A 16,866-nucleotide genomic window follows, 5' to 3' on the forward strand; every position below is an offset into this window, starting at 1 on the left:
GTAAAGCAAGAGGCTGTCACATGCCAGCGGTTTTCGAGATGAGGTTACAAAGGTCGCCTTTTAAGGAGGCAAACACCCAGCCAGGAATCTTCAAGCCAGAACAACAACTAGTACTCAGATAGAACTGGTGTCTTTGAAAATCCTGCTTTTCCAACTTCAATACCAACGCTGCCACAGTGAGGTATGAGTTGAAGGATGACTGAACAGCAGGAGATGAGGTGCTGCAGACTGCTGTGGAAAAGCCAGAGTTGTTCTGAGGCTGCAGCAGCAACAGCAGGAGGCCAGTAGGGATCAGAACACAAGGAAGGAGCCAACACTGGGGAAAACATACACATATTATACAACCGAAGCATCCACTAACAGTAATTTGTATGCTCCTTTTGGAAGTCAGTTATTTGTGCCTTACAAGAGATACTTAACCAGCGATAGATTGCTGACATCTGGTGCTTTCAGACATAATACTGTCTGTGTCTTCATGCATCGTGATAATGTACACTGTACCTGTGTTTAAAGCTCAGACTGGAGGTATGTTTTCAATCTTCTCTTCCATTTGATATCTTTTTCCACAAATACCCAGGAGGAGATCTTACCCAGCTCTACATCTATGTACCTGTACTGTCACTGTATTCCACACAAACAGTATTACTACCCCAGCATGTAAACTTCCCAAAGCTGTGCCTTCATATCTGCCTTCACTGTTTAGAATGGGCCAGAATTTGATTTAAGAATGAAATGTTGACCTTCCACATGATGAGAGAGGAGGATGTTCATCTGGTAAAAGACCTTATTGCCATCCAGTGGACAGATTGGATACTGCAGTTTCCACGGTTCTGGTTTTCAGCAGTATATCGTTCAATATATCTATATGTTTGTCTTCTCTCTCTTATGCTCTGTCCTAAAACTTATGCTATACTTGAAGTACCATAATGGAAACTCTATTACATTCATTCATTGACTGCATTTAATTTTGTATACATATTTTTTTAATAAATAAAAATGTACATTTACATACATTTATATACAGATTGTTTGTTTATTTGTTTATTTTTTGTCCAGTCTATGCGTTCATTCTGTGCTTGTATTAATACTGCACAGGCCCTGCTGCTGGTGCCTTCAATGTATCACAAACAATTATTATAGTACTTATCATACACACTCAGGAGTAAATGTTTACATAAAGCAGGAACATGATTATGTATTTATTTTTGTGTTTTTTTTAACGTGTCCGTTTGTCAATTTACGTGACGAAAAATTTGAGCCATCAATAGGTGTTTATTAAGTATTTCAGTATCCAATAATTAGTCGTTTTTGTTTGTTCGGATGAATGAAAAAATGCAACTCAATGCATTATTCGATGTATAAAATATTATTAAAGCCTGTTAATATTTTCGTTGTGGTGTTTTTTTTTTTGGTTATAATCAGGCAAAAAGAGCTGAACTCGTTTCTCCCCGCATCCAGGACTGGCAATGTTTACGAGGTGCACTTGAACGCAGCATACATGTGTGCTCACTGTGCCGTGAGTCGCTACTCGCTAGCTTGGTAGTTTCACGCACATCGACATCTGCGGAATATAAAATACCACAGCAAGGTAACGTTGTAGTGCCTATCAGCAATGTACATCACGCTCGTAAAGAGTGTTGACACGCTAATTTTTTGACAATGGAGAAAAGTTGTCAATACTTCAGCAGCAGCTACATTTGTAAATTTAACGCTTGCTTCGGTAGCTAGCATGCTAGCCGCATTAGCATTAGCTTTGATTCAGCCAATTTGGCATTTAGGCTAACGTTAGCTGTTTAGCTTTAGTTAGCTCTGGTTTGTAGAGAGCAGTCTTATTTCTAGCCATGCACACGTAACGGCGTGATGACACGAAAGTTGCTAAGTAGATAAATCATATGTTGCTGCTAGCTTGCCGCTAGCTAGCCGGTATGAATCAAAGAGAAGGAGGAGGACTCCATTGTTTATGACGCCGCTGTCTCCGCCGGGTCACACGCCGGTCCGCTATAATCTGAACTGACGCACCTGTCAAAGCTAACGGTATCACGTTGCTCATTAAATGCTGCGATGGCTTTTAGCTTCTCTTCTAAGTGGTTCATTAATTTCTGGAGCTACGTTATGCTAACGTTAGCCCAGTGATCCTTGAACATTGCTGCCACATTAGCAAGTTTAAAAGACAGCTGAACCAGTAGCAACACTTTATTCTTAAAACACAGTCCATTCCTAGATTACATATTTTTATACACTCATGGACGTTTCACCTATAATGATAAAATGGTATTACCAGATTGTAAAAATTTTGAAGAATATTTGATTGTTTTTATAACTACCTGTAAGAAAACCTGGCTTTCATTTACAGCTTAAATGTTCACATGAACGTGACTCCTGTTTTCCATGCTTTTGTACAGATGGCAGAGACCGATGTTGATAATGAGCTTCTGGACTATGAGGAGGATGAGGAGCCACAGGGAGCCCCAGAGAGCGGCATCCCAGCAAACAAGAAGGAGGTGAAGGGCTCCTATGTGTCCATCCACAGCTCAGGCTTCAGAGACTTCCTCCTCAAACCAGAGCTGCTTCGTGCTATTGTTGACTGTGGTTTTGAGCATCCTTCAGAAGGTGAGTAGCAGTTTTAGATTGTAAAAAACACACTCTTGGACAACGCCACACCACAAATTCTTTCTTTTGTTGTGATCATGACATCCTGATTAGTGCCGTTTGTTTAATTTTCAGTCCAACATGAGTGTATTCCTCAAGCTATCCTGGGCATGGACATCCTGTGTCAGGCTAAGTCTGGTATGGGAAAGACAGCAGTGTTCGTACTAGCCACCCTGCAGCAGATAGAACCCGTGGACGGTCAGGTGAGTCGGTCATTGCATTTTTACAGGCTCATATTTCATTCAGAGTCATTACACCTCCTCTGTATTTCTATATCCCGACTAGGTGGTGTGTACAATGGTGTGATTCTGTTATGTAAATTTATATTCCCATGGATTATTTTGTGTTGCTGTCAAATGGAAAAAAAAGAGTCTAGTTTTCAGTCCTGAGGCCTCTTGCAAATGCATTAAAGAGGCTTAACAGATCTGGTTTGCATTTTTCCTAGACAGTGTTTCCACCTTCATATGACATTTTTGAGAGAGTGGTATTTTTAGCACATGGACAGTAAGACCTCTAACTGATTCCACACACCCTTTTTGTTTTGTAAAAAAGAACTTAAAGGCTTTACGATGAAGCTTACACATGCAGCCCATGTGTGGCTGTTATAAAAATAAAGAACTGGCCTATTTACAAGGAGCAGCAGATCATTTATTCTTTGCTAAATTGTTTGTCTGCTTTATGGTGCGAATAACACTTTGGACAATAATGAAAACCAAGTGCTTATGAATAGGATTGTTTGAGGGGAATTTGGTTTATATCTATGTACTATAATTCGTCAAAGTAATGCATTCGATGTTTAACCAGTGGACCATGTCAGAACTGTCATCACAAACGATGCAGCCCTGAGGTTCAGCATTAATTTTTAAAATGTGTTTGGCATTTTATCGCCAAAGGGAAATGTTGAGAGAGACACCTGCATCAAAGGTCTGTGGCTGAATGTGAACCAGGGGAGTTAGAGTTGTTAGTTAGCTCCTACATCAATATGGCACCAAACCCCTCTCATTGGGGTCCAAGAAAGAGTTATATGATATGATATGATGGTTACAGAAATAGCATTAACGACAACGCTGAAATGTGTCTGAAATATTTAAAGTCCTGTAAATAACTGAAGGAATCAAGTAGCAGTAAAACATGTGAGACACTCTGTATGAAGAGTAAGAGGTAATTAAGACTATTGTCCCTCTTTTATTTGTATGCCAGGTGTCTGTTCTTGTAATGTGCCACACGCGAGAGTTGGCCTTCCAGATCAGCAAAGAGTACGAGCGTTTCTCCAAGTACATGCCCAGCGTCAAGGTGTCCGTGTTCTTCGGCGGCATGGCCATCAAGAAGGACGAGGAGACCCTGAAAAAGAACTGCCCTCACATTGTCGTAGGAACTCCAGGACGCACTCTGGCCCTCATTCGTAACAAGACCCTCAGCGTGAAGAACATCAAACACTTTGTGCTTGACGAGTGCGATAAGATGCTGGAGCAGTTGGGTGAGTGAGAGGAGCAGAAGTGATTTATAGTTACATAAACTTGAGAAATGACGACTTGACAGGTAGAGATAATGAGCAAGTTTAAAGTCGTGTCAGACAGACAGAGGAATGAATGAGTATGCGATTTGTTTTTTTCCACAGACATGAGGTGTGATGTCCAGGAAATCTTCAGGCTGACGCCACATGAGAAGCAAGTCATGATGTTCAGTGCAACACTAAGCAAAGAGATCCGCCCCGTCTGCCGCAAGTTCATGCAGGATGTGAGTTATCATCCAATGCTGCATGTCACAAGAAGCAGCTTCAGTTTGATCTGTACAGTCTTTACCATAATGATAGCAGTAATACACTTAGTTTGCTTTGGAAGATAAGATTGTAGCTTGTCTATAAATCAGCGGCATTGAATTATACAGACTGACTGGTCAAGGTTATGTTTGTTTTTTATTTCTTATGGCTCCATGCCGGCTGTGGCTGCATCTGTCCTATGCTTGAAAATGCGATATTTCAGGATTGCATGGAAGGAATTCCTTCAAATCGGGCACAAATGCTTCACCTGCACTCACAGATGAGTTCTTGGTCAAGAAAATGATCCCCATGGAGTTTTTTTTTGGCCTTTTTGCCGTTATTAGATAGGACAGTTGAGAGAGAGAGAGAGACAGGAAAGTAGGGGAGAAGAGTGGGGGAAGGAGTTGCAGCAAAGGGCCATGAGTGGGATTCAAACCCATGGCTGCTGCATCGGGGACTATAGCCCCTGTGCATGGGTCGCCAGCTCCACCAGGTGAACTAAAGCAGCGGCCATGCTTTATGGAGTTTTATGACTGTTTTATGACTTCAACAAACAGCAGAACTTCATAATTATTTTCTATTTCATGACCTGCCTGTGAGTTAAGATTCTCTGTATGTTGGTCATGTGTAGGTGTTGAGAAAGACCGTGTGGTGCTTTTAGTCAAGTCCCTTTTAGCTTTGCCCACTTGTGGCTGTCTGTGTCATAAGTGGCCATATCAGAGGGGCAAATGAAACCTCCTCAGCAGATCTGGCTTCGTCAGGACAGTCGTCCTCATAGCCGTGCTGCGGTGAAGGAGAACAGATATGTCAAAAGCAAAGTCCATGCTTTTACATTGCTGATGTTTTCTGCAGAGTTGTGTTCTAAATTAACGTCGATCCTCTTCTTGTTTGCTGCGTAGCCGATGGAGGTATTTGTGGATGATGAGACCAAGCTGACACTTCATGGATTACAGCAGTATTACTGCAAGCTGAAGGACAGCGAGAAGAACCGAAAGCTGTTTGACCTGCTCGATGTGCTCGAGTTCAACCAGGTAATATTTAGAGATAAGTCAGAATCAATTATGTGCTTATTTATAACAGCATTTTCCATCCTTCATAAAGACCTTTATACTAGCAAGTATGCATTTGCAGCCTCGGTCTTTGTCCAGTTTGTAAGTTTTAGCATTTTATAAGCTAAACGTTTGTCCTCTAGATTACTGGTGCGACACCCTCCTCCCTCCCGCCTCGACTGTTCTCAATACAGATGTAAAAATGTGCACGTCTGAGTCGTTTGTTCTGGTTTCTGGTAGGTGGTGATCTTTGTGAAGTCGGTGCACCGTTGTGTTGCTCTGTCCCAGCTATTGGTGGAGCAGAACTTCCCCGCTATTGCCATTCACAGGGGCATGGCCCAGGAGGAGAGGTAGGTGCTGTTTCACAATGGAAATTTGACAGTGGTTTCTTAAATTAGTCTCAAAATGTATAACTTTCTTGTAACTACACACTAAATTTAGGCTGATGTTGTACTAATGATGTGCTATCCTATTCAAGCTAGGCTGCTAAGCTAATCACATAGTCACAGTTAATGATGTCGTCCCTTCTCTGGCCCCCAGGTTATCCCGGTACCAGCAGTTTAAAGACTTCCAGCGGCGGATCCTAGTGGCAACCAACCTGTTCGGCCGAGGCATGGACATTGAGCGAGTCAACATTGTCTTTAACTATGACATGCCAGAGGACTCTGACACATACCTTCACAGAGTAAGTTCAGCTACAGTGTAATTTAAAGTGTTTGTGTCAGAAATCTGTATTTTCCCATTTCCCAAACAAATAATCACAAATAAGACACATTTGTTTCTGTAAAATGTATTTGCATAGGTGGACAGGAATCCGCTGATTTGTAGAAATAATGTTAAAAGTAAATGTCATATTTTTAGAAAGTCATAGTAGCTCCAGTGTGAGATAAAAACTTCTTACATTTAAAAACATGGTGGCATTCCTGTTTCTTTCAAACACAGCCTCCTTTGAGCCTTAACTTTCTTCTCTTAACCTCAGGTGGCCCGAGCTGGCAGGTTTGGCACCAAAGGCCTGGCCATCACCTTTGTGTCGGATGAGACTGATGCCAAGACCCTGAATGAGGTCCAGGATCGCTTCGAGGTCAATGTAGCAGAGCTACCAGAGGAGATCGACATCTCCTCCTACAGTAAGTTTTTTTTGTTGCCTACAGGTGCCACACACTTGTCTAGAAGATGCTCATTCTCAGTAGCAGCGTTTGTTTATATTAGCACTAGCATCCTGGAATTTAACAGCTTTTTACATGTTTACACGTGTATGGATATCTGTCATATCTTCATTGTTAACATGGGGGATGCAATAAGACTTTTGGCCCCTGTATTTTGTCACAATGTCAACAATACACTAATCCGCAACATCCCATTTGATAGCTAGTGTATATAAAGTTGTTACATCACAGTGTAATATCCTAAAATCGTTCTGTTTCTGTTTTTGCAGTTGAACAGTCCAGATGAGTCTGAAACGTTGTTCCAGTGAAGACCGTGTGACCCTTGTCGTTGCTGTATTTTGGTGGAAGGAGATAAAGCTCTCTACATTTATTTGAATGCCCACCTCCCACCATATATGTAGACAAGTAATTAAGAAGACATTTTTATTTTCTCATGTCTTTGCGAGTGCTTGTTTTAGTGTTTTCCTTGTTGAAACCATGGATATATTGTTTTGGTTAAAGAAATAAACTTTTTTATACCTCATTGAATGGTGTCGGATGTATTTTGCACGATTTCAGTCATTGTCAAATGTTCCCATCATGTCAAACACAACTTTTGACTGTAGGTGATTATAACCACAAGCAGAGGGCGCTGTTGTCCCAGTTTGAGGCCAGGACCACTGTTTACCTTAACAACCGGCAGCTTGGAACTGCCTGCCAAGTAGCATAATTTGAAACTGTGCAAGTTGAGTTAAAATAAAACCTCACATGAAACCTGAGCTTGGAAGCCAGTTTTATCACATGGATGGACCAACAAAAACTTGTGACAGCTACACTGTAGTGTCTCAATCCATAAAAGTGTATAAATGTGACAAATAATACAAAATTGGATCAAAATATAGAAATGCAGTTACAGAATACATTGTGATCCAACAGAAATTCTGAAGAAATACAGGTTCATGTAAGACATTTTTTTTTCTGAGTTGCATTTAATGCAAAAACAAGAAATCAATTGGCATCGGTTCAGTCTTTGCCGAATGCTCGTCATGAATTGCATTTGTTTCCTGTTACACGGAAACGGTCATTCACTGATGTGTGCACATCGCAGCGTGCATAAAAGGCACATGTGATTTATGTGTTCAGATTTGTAACATTCTGTGCTGATTTTGTGTATTTGGAGGGGGAAAAAAGTCCACGTTTTGCATTACACTCTGGAGTTTTCTACATAAAACTGCAAAAGTTAATCTTTTGCTGGTTGTCAGTAAGTAGTCACAGTGCATTGTGGGACATAAAGTAATTACAGTAGTTCAAGCTACTGATGCAGGTGAGGTGATCTTGTTGGAGATTCTTGTGCACTGGTAACAGTCACAGGTTTCAGTGCTAAATAAAGTGCTTTGTTGCTTTTGTAGTGTTTCTCCTCTCAGGCTGATCTGAGAGTCTCGAAAGAAAAAAAAAAAAAAAAGAAGAAAAAACAATCCTCGACACCTGAACCAGCAATCAGTTCAGAGTACAGGAAGTCCAGGGAGTTTCAGGGCTCTAATTTAGGTCCCACGTCAGTTTGAACAGGAGCAGGCAAGTGTACAATCCACTCTGGTCACACGTATTACAATACAATACAATATGGGTTGCCTTTATGATTGTGTGAATAATACCAGGGCGGTTCTTCCTGCCTTGTGGCCTTCACTCGCTTGGAGCCAGATAAGAAAAAAACATAAATCGGCTCCTCGTCTCGGAAGTGTCCTCTCTCTTTAGGAAAGCTGACCTCATCACATTCGCATCAACAACCATCCTCACCACTAGTCTAGTCTATGAACTTGTGCGTGTCTCCGTACATCCAGTGCTGTGGAGGAAGGGCCACTTCGTTCAGGTGGCCGCAGTCGTCGCTGCATTTACACGACTGGATGAACATGGCCTGCCTCTGGAAGCGCTCGCCGTCCGGGCACACGAAGGTCACGGGCACGGTGCGCGTGCGCCGTGGCGAGCAGCACCGTCCGTCCGTACAGACGCCGCAGTAGTTCGGCCGGTAGAGGCGGACGCTCACGCATTCTCCGTAGGACAGGTGGACGGGCTCTGGGGCTTTCTGAGTGGGCGAGCAGGTCTTCCCTTTCTGTGGTTGGATTAAGAGAGTAAAGAGATGAGTCTCGTAGTCTGGACTGACAGGGAGTCTTGTCCCCAGTTGGCTTCAGTGGCAAAATTCAACCAAACAAGTCATACGATTTAAAAAGAAAAAAGAAAAAAAAATCTAATAAGCTTTGACTTCTCCACCCGTCTGCCCCGTCCTTCCACATAACAGCAGATTTAAGCAGCTTTACACTCCAACTCATTAGTTTCACATTAGGAGGACCAGACTTCCACTTGTTGTGCCAAAACAGGGACTCAGAGAGGGATTATTTTTAGATTTAAGTGATTAATTTTAAGATTAAAGATTGATTTCACATCTGAGTGTCCGTTTCTGCTAAACACACCGACACCAGCGATTGTTCCGAGGTTTTAACCCACTAGAGCAGAGAAAAGAGCCCTTAGTGTGTGTCCAACATGGAGGATTAATATAGACACACCACTTCCCTGGACTCTGAGTACACAGACGGGGGCTAGCTATGGACAGTTGCTTGGCAGGAATGCCGGGGGTGGGGGACTATATTTAAAAAGGCGCCTGCCTGCCACCAAAACACTGCTGAGTAAATCAGCACTGCCCAGTTCCCACTGGATGTGGAGCTTCCCAAAAGCACTGCTAAGATAATCTCTGTTCTTAAGCTCAGGATAAAGATGGCTTTAGCACTAAGAGCATATTTACTCAGGGCCAGAACATCTAATTTTTCATTCTTTGTGGCATGGATTTGATGTTTTCGGCTTCTGCGCTTTGGTTGAAAGACAGAAACAAGAAAACAAAACAAACACGAGCAGGTATTGTTTTGCTCTACATATCTAGACATAGATAAGAGGTGGAATTATCGCTTATTGGTGAGTGTTATCAGAGTGCAACAAGGCCTCGCTCTGTGCAAGAGATAAGCTGTCGTGATTAGAAGCTATCTTGGCAGTAACATAGTAATAGATGTGTTTGACCTGTGCTCTCTGTTTTTTCTTGGTCTCCCTGGTTCAGCTCACCTTGGCTGGGACGGGTAAGCTGTGACACGGCCGCACGGTGCAGATCCTCGTCTCTCTCTCCAGTTTGCACTGAGGGTTCTTGTTGGTGATCCGTGACGAAACGCCCATCCCACAGCTGCGGGAGCACTGGGACCAGTCGGTGGTCTGGACCGGACACTTCTTCTCCTTCAAAGGGTTCCACGCTGAGGAGCCATGAAGAGACGGAGGGTGGGAGACAGGGGGAGAAAGACAACTCAATTAGACCCGAGATAAAGATAAATCTGAACTCTCAAACCTCCTGACAGGTTTGAAAGGCTTTAAAAAAACAAAAAAATGTCAAAAAATTACACCATTTTTCAGCGGCAGACTGTAAAAAACACAAACGATTATCAGTTTTCAACTTTCCTGCAGTCCTTTAACGATTCCTCTGTGCTGTTCTGTTGCAAAACTCAACTAAAATGAAGCTTAAAATTGTGACATTTCAACAAGAAAAACCTTTATTTTCAACGTCTCATTCAGAAATTTAAATCAGATTCTGTAAAAAATTCTGCACTCCTCCATGCAACTGTAAAGCCATTAGTGACTCTGCTGTGACCAACAGTCACATGACAAAAATTAAGGCAACTCTTGGCTGAACTTCAGGCTGCGTTTCCACAGACAGGATAGGAGACAAGTATGGAAACAAATTAAAAACTAATCTCTGAAAATTGAAGAGAGACATTATGCTTCCTGGGTAATAAATTCTCATGACTTTGGAGGTGCTCCGACCTTTCCTCTGGTGAACCCGTGAGGTTGGCATGTTGTTGTTTTTAGTGAAATGTCTCCAGAACTAAGACGTGGATTAGAATGATTTTTTTTTCTTCAGACATTCGTGTCCCTTCAGGATTAACCGTAATAACTTTGGTGATCTCCTGACTTTTGATCTAACACCGTAATCACTTTAAAATTGGTCTACATTATTGTTTGATGTGTTTATTGCCAAGTTAAAGACAAGGGATTTACAGGAAGACATCTGAGCCACTAGATAAAGTCACTACGATTATACAATATATATCAGTATAAATATGGATTTTCTTGTTGTAGTACACTTGTGCACATCTATAGACTCTTAATCTGGTCTTCTTGAGAATAACTTCATGCAGCAGGCTGACAAAAAGTAGTCATTCATGTCACAAGCTTCGCCTCTTACTCTGTTTTAATGGCTTGTTCTAGTTAATGTTCTGTTAGTTGTGGTGGAAAACCCCCAAATAAAGTGCAACAAAAGTCCACATTTTGCCTTTCAGTTTGTCAAAACGCCTATTTATGGCATCACAGTCAGTGAAATCTCTCTTTCTCTCACCAGGCAGGTGTTTGTAGCCTTGTTCATCCTCCCAGCTGCTGGACTTGACTTCTGTGAGCTTGTTGGCGAGGAGCAGCTCATTTTCAGGGTGGTGCGGCTCGGGATGGTGCCAAGGTTTCGGCAGGTGTTGTTGTGGCGGAGGCACCTGTGGTAAAAGATAAGATAAGATGAGACGGTGCTGTTTGCTGGGGATTCATCTCTTCCGTGACCGTGTCTGCCTTTTGTGTGTTTTTCCACGGTGTTATCACCACAGGTGCCCTGATTATGAAGTGGGTTATTTCGCTGGAATCGGTCAGATGAGAGGTCGAGATTTGAAAGCACTTATGAAACAGGAGGGAGTCCGTGCCAGCAGGTACGGCTTTTATCTATCAGGAAGTATTCGCAGCTTTTTGATACGAAAAGAGCAATGACTTTTAAAAGAAAGTAATAAATAAAAGAAAAATCATTTTTTGTCTTATGTTCTTGCCCTCTGTTTCTGCCAGCGCATAGAACTACAGCATTAAAACCCCAACATAGTGAAATCAACAGCTGGTCGAGAATAACAACTACTTCTCTTGCATTTATGACCAAATTATTAATTGATAGAATGACATAACACTTAAATCAGCACTGAATTTACACAATAGCTGCTGCTTAATTAGTTTACTGCCGTCTGCTTGGTTGAACGAAAGTCCAGTTGTGTTTGTACAAAATTTCTCTCTCATCGTTTATCTTTGATGAATTGTTCTTCCACCACCGTTGCACTTAGTCTGTAACAAATAGGTCGCCAAACATCTTAAAACCAGCAGACTTTAATCACTGCACCACAAAACAAACCTGGTGCTTGGCCGGAAGGCGCCAGGTGCCCTTGTGGCAGTCGACGCTGAAACAGCACTGGCCGGGGATCCTGACCAGACGAGGGTAGGGGCAGGACGGCGACGCAGGGGGCAGCTTGTTGTTGCACAGAGGAGCGCAACCGACGGCGCCATCGATGCAGGTACACTGGTGTTTACAGCCGGCACGGAAGCTCTCGCCGTTCTGGTAGATCCTGCTGTTGTACTCGCATGTCCGTCCCTCTGATTTTGCTGAAAGGACACAGATTAAACTGATGAGGGGCACTGCAGATACAGAAACCTGCTGCTGTGAAGCATTAAGCAGAGTAAGGTTCCTGGTACAACATCCAGGGGTTGGGTACATCACAGAGGCAGTTCTTTAAATCTGAAAGGAGCGAGGTGTGACAAGTATCCCCTACATTATCTTGTTTCAACAAGCTAAAACCTTATGCACAGTTCATTGAATCTAGCACAGTAACTCCACACTGGAACAGCTACACAGAATCACACAGGGGACAAGTGAGATCGAAAGGTGAGTGGGGGGCAAAAAAAAAAAAGTAAACAGGAAGTGTCAGACTCCTCGTCTCCGAAGAAGAACCAGCTATTCATAGTTTGTGGGACTGCACTGGCATGGTACAGATGGAAAGAGTATTTTTATCTCTGAAACCCCCTGTCGCTGCCATAAAACATCGACGACTCATTAAAATGCCCCCCTGTGCTCTCCCAGGATGTGCAAGGTTACACGTTGCTTAATCACCGAGCTGTGATGGCTTCTTCTCGCGACCTTTGTCATGACATTTTTGTGGCTTTTATAGCCCATCGCACTCATCAAGTTAATGTTCATTTTAAGATACGTGTTAGTATTAGGTTTGAAATGAATGAGGTCACGACTGAGGGTCCAAAGCAGTGCTGAATGATCAGAATTTTGAATTTTTCTGGCTGATAGTGTGATTCAGATTTGATTTGCAATACAGTTATTCTAAATCAAGCTTCCATTCAATATTTACTGTGCATTAAACTGAATCACCACTTGAGATTTTAAGCCCCGAGTCAGACACGCTGCACATCCTGAATCGCAGCCCTTGTGATCTAATCGTGATTTGAAATCCATCAGCTGTTCAGTCCAAATAGCTGCAGGTGCCAGCTTTTATTTTCCACAGGTAGGATTCCTTCCCTGCCAACATACATCACTCCCTCCGCCCTCACCTCGACAGATGCCCCAGGCCATGGTCACATCGTTGCCGTAATTACACTCCAGCCCTTTGTGGTGGTCGCAAGGCCTCACTGGGCTGCAGTCTTGATTAAGCTGTGCAGCACACACCTTGCAGCACCCACATCTGTCCGGCACAGCGCTAACACCTGGAGGGCAAACCGGGGGCTCTGCGGGACACTCGCACTCTGCTGGGCAGCTAGCAGTCACCTGGAGGGGTCAGACACATGATGTTTGCAACATTTCCTATAACTACTAAAGGAAAAAAAAAATCATACAATGAACGCAGATCTTTCTCAGAGAACATAAAACACAGCCACAGTTCTTTACAGAGTTTTGGCAAATCCACACAGCACGACTATGCGGCAACCAGGGTGTTAAAGTCATCAGCGGTTGAGTTCAGTGCTCCAGTTTCAGCATCAAAGTGCGAGGAAGAGCTTTGGCGCATTAACCTTTGATTCTGTATTATCTTGTAGACTCCCCAGGATTTGTGGCTGATCTTAATTTCTTCCACAGACAAGGCACCGCCTCTCCAGTAAGTCAAGTCACTGCCGGCCAGTCATCCCTGAGCGTCTAGACAGCCAGTACCCAGTCCCCCTGCTGGCTCCTGACTTTGAGTCATGGCTCAGCACTAGAGCCAACTTGTTCCAGTTTGGAGGAATCAACATGCCGCTGAGCTTTAAGAAGCAGACATGAGTAGACACGCTGATTGCCAGTAAAAGCAACCATCTTCAAAACCGTATTCATTATTATATAAGCAGGGATGTACTGTGAGTGATAACCCCACCTTTAAAGCCTTTATTTTATTTTTAGGCTGACAGAGCTCTTTCTTTCATAAAGTCATACCAGCAATGAGTCCACAACACTATAAAATCATCCTAATATTTGTGTTTGCTCACACACAGCTACAACATGTGTCCAAGAGAATATTATCTTACCTGTGTGATGACGGCTGTTGTCAGAACAGTCAGGTAGATCAGAAATGCCATGATTAGCCAATTAAAAGTGTCATAAAATACCAATAAAGTTAATAAAAAATACCTTCAAGCAACAATCTACTGAGTGATTGTTGGTCTTAAATTGCTTCACTACAAGTTTCAGTCTCTCCTCAGCTCGGACCTTGGTCCTATTTCTACTGGATGAGAGTCTAAACTCTAATTTATACCCGCTGTGAGCCTCGGAGAGACCACGCCCCCTCTCCATAAATCTAACCAACCAGCGTGCAGGCAGCAGCCCAGACGGTGCCATGTGGGCGTGGCTTGACCACGGGGGTAGCTCGCTGATTGGTGGGCGGGTGTTGGAATGAATGCAGCCATTCATAAAAATCGCAGGGCCGCTCTGTATTTGTTTTATGAGTTCAAAAATTAAAATGTAACAGCCGCTTTCAAGTCACACTTTGGCACATTCCTGCTTTTGTGGCCACCTTTCTCATAACACTAAGTAAATATATTCAGCTGGGCCAGACAGCACGGTAACATTAATAAGGCCTCCACCTCTGGGGGAAAAAAAAAAAGAAAGAAAAGAAGTGGGGGGAGGAATTCCTTCTGTTTTTCCAGACCAGTGTAGGTGCCAGGGCAGAAAATTGAAGTGGAGTGTATTAAGCAAATAGTAAAATAATAGCAGTTGTCAGAGAGAGTGAACACACCTCTCTTTGTCCGTGTCCATCACAGTCGGAGAAAATGTGTTTCCAGGGTTTTTAAAGGCAGGTTTTGATTGTTTTGCTCTCTTGAAGGCTTCATCTTGAATTCAGGTGGGCCGCCTGTTTCTGACTTATTATTTCTAACCACATGGTGCTGACACGGGAGTGATGAGGATATGATCACTTGGAAAGAATGGTGGAGTCGAGGTTGAAAGCAGGATTATTGTTTTAAGGGCAGCTCATATGAGGGTTGGCCTCCTCCTCCTCCTCTCTCTCTCTTTTTTTTTTTTTCAACCACAGGTTTCCAGCCACACCTGCCCCAACACAGAGACCTCTTTTGATGAAAGAAATGTGATATGCAGAGGTTTTGAAAGTCAGGATCTTGCTATGAATGTCCATGTACACTTTTAACATTCTGGCTTAGACCTAAAAGGGCTCAAAAAAAAAAAAAAATCTCACATGTTTTCTCACATGGTGCTGTGATTATGGGATTTACAGGGAAATCTTAGTTACATTCGCCATTCCTGAGTCTCTAGTGAATTAATTACACATTCAAAGGTTAATAATCATTTCTGAATATAGGTTGATTTCAGGCTTAATAAAGGTTATTCAATTTTAAACGACGGTGCCGTTCTACCCATCACTATTCATTCAGAAGCTTTTAACTTGTATCTGGTGCAAAATATGTGCAGTTTTATGCTTCATCCCTCCTAAATTAATACTAAAAATGCCCCATATTTCATATCTAATACTCCATACTCACTTTCTAACTACTTTCCTTACTGGTTTCTGTGTTGTACTTTGGCTCTTTTACCTTTTTCCCAAAATGTACTCTTTATGTTCCCGTTCAAAATGTATTTCTCTCTATTTTATTGTACCTTGCACAATGCACAGACTACTGAGATTACAACTAAGCATCTAATTGCATGTGATATATGAGCATCTAACACATACATCACATTGTTTCTTCAGAAGCTGAGCTGACTTACGCTGTAGATGGTCAGCCTTCTTCCCCATCCCTGACTTTGCCATGTGGCAGATGTTGGGCGTTTAGATTCCCCTGCCAAGCAGCGCTCTTCAGTTTGAGATTACAACAGCACATCTCATGCTGATTTGGCAGGTCTCATCAATGCCCTGATGCAGTTGCTTCAACACGGATAATCCTCGGCAAGGGAGAGAGGAATATGAGCTACAGACACAGTAAACATCCCCACCTTTCCTGTTCCTCCCTTGACTAAATCTTACTCAGCCTCGAGCAGATTTGCAACTTCTGAGACACAGTGAGCTGATTTCAGTCCTGACAAATCTTTATTTGCCTCACCAAAGCAAAGTGCTTTTAAAGTCCTTCCAGGAATGAGAGTAATTCTAAAATCAATGTTGTTCTTGAAGATAAGGTGGAGGCCATTCAAACAAATACACCAAGAGAAAAAACCTTTGCCCAGGTGGCTCAGGTAAAACCTCTTTTAAAAGACTTTAACATTTTGGGAAACAAACTTTCACACTAGGATTTAAAATGGCCAAAAATTAGTGACAGAATCAATTAAATTCAGCAGAATCAGTGTGATCAGAGGCTCATTAGTGGCAGCACTGACTTTTTAAAACAACCTCTATTGCAGAAAAAGAACCTCTGCTTCATGAAGACAGAGGAGCTTGCAGAGGGTTTTGTGACAGAAGTCAATGGTACAAAAACGCCTTTTGAATAAACTATGAGAACATATTCTCTCATTGGTGACTAAACTCAGCTAATAAACTAACAAATCGGCCTGCTCGCTATCTTAGAGGGCTTCACTGTCCCTCCTCAGTAACTTTTTATGTATATGATAGTGAACAAGACGCCAGAGGAGCTTAAACAGAGCAACAGTGGGAAGAGTGACGAAGAAGTAATGAAAATCTCAGGAGTTTTTGCGACTGATGCTTTACATGAGAAGATTTATCACTGATGTGTCTGTACAGTAAGTCTGAGGCCACAGACAGTTAACTAATCCTAGGCAGCAATTGGCAGTGATGTAACTCCCGTAAAACCACAGCGTTTTGGGTTTACATGTTGGCTTTTGTACTGATTAAACTAATGAGATACAGCATGTTTATTTGTAAGGTTAAGGTGTTAGACAGAAGGCAGAGTTTTCAGTCTTTATGGGCTCCAACTACATGAAAACATACACATTATATGAAATTTGTCA

General features: G+C 42.5%; 2 protein-coding genes across 2 annotated transcripts; one reads left to right on the forward strand and one right to left on the reverse strand.

Annotated features, from left to right (window-relative positions):
• Positions 1 to 1,500: 1,500 nt before the first annotated feature.
• Positions 1,501 to 7,146, forward strand: LOC103364455 (DExD-box helicase 39A). Its single transcript, XM_008291585.1, has 10 exons — positions 1,501 to 1,588; positions 2,403 to 2,610; positions 2,725 to 2,852; positions 3,850 to 4,126; positions 4,268 to 4,386; positions 5,308 to 5,439; positions 5,698 to 5,807; positions 5,998 to 6,142; positions 6,437 to 6,584; positions 6,893 to 7,146. Exons 2-10 carry the CDS (start codon positions 2,403 to 2,405, stop codon positions 6,907 to 6,909), a joined length of 1,284 nt encoding a protein of 427 aa, XP_008289807.1. The 5' UTR covers positions 1,501 to 1,588; the 3' UTR covers positions 6,910 to 7,146.
• A 232-nt stretch (positions 7,147 to 7,378) lies between these two features.
• On the reverse strand, positions 7,379 to 14,152 carry LOC103364456 (protein CYR61-like). Its single transcript, XM_008291586.1, has 6 exons — positions 13,986 to 14,152; positions 13,044 to 13,257; positions 11,842 to 12,089; positions 11,026 to 11,170; positions 9,708 to 9,889; positions 7,379 to 8,709 (listed from the first exon to the last, which is right to left on the reverse strand). The coding sequence occupies exons 1-6, from the start codon at positions 14,034 to 14,036 to the stop codon at positions 8,404 to 8,406; spliced, it is 1,146 nt and encodes a 381-aa protein (XP_008289808.1). The 5' UTR covers positions 14,037 to 14,152; the 3' UTR covers positions 7,379 to 8,403.
• Positions 14,153 to 16,866: the final 2,714 nt, after the last annotated feature.

Source organism: Stegastes partitus, unplaced genomic scaffold (genome assembly GCF_000690725.1).
Source record: "Stegastes partitus isolate 25-593 unplaced genomic scaffold, Stegastes_partitus-1.0.2 Scaffold750, whole genome shotgun sequence".
NCBI classification, from domain to species: Eukaryota; Metazoa; Chordata; class Actinopteri; family Pomacentridae; genus Stegastes; species Stegastes partitus.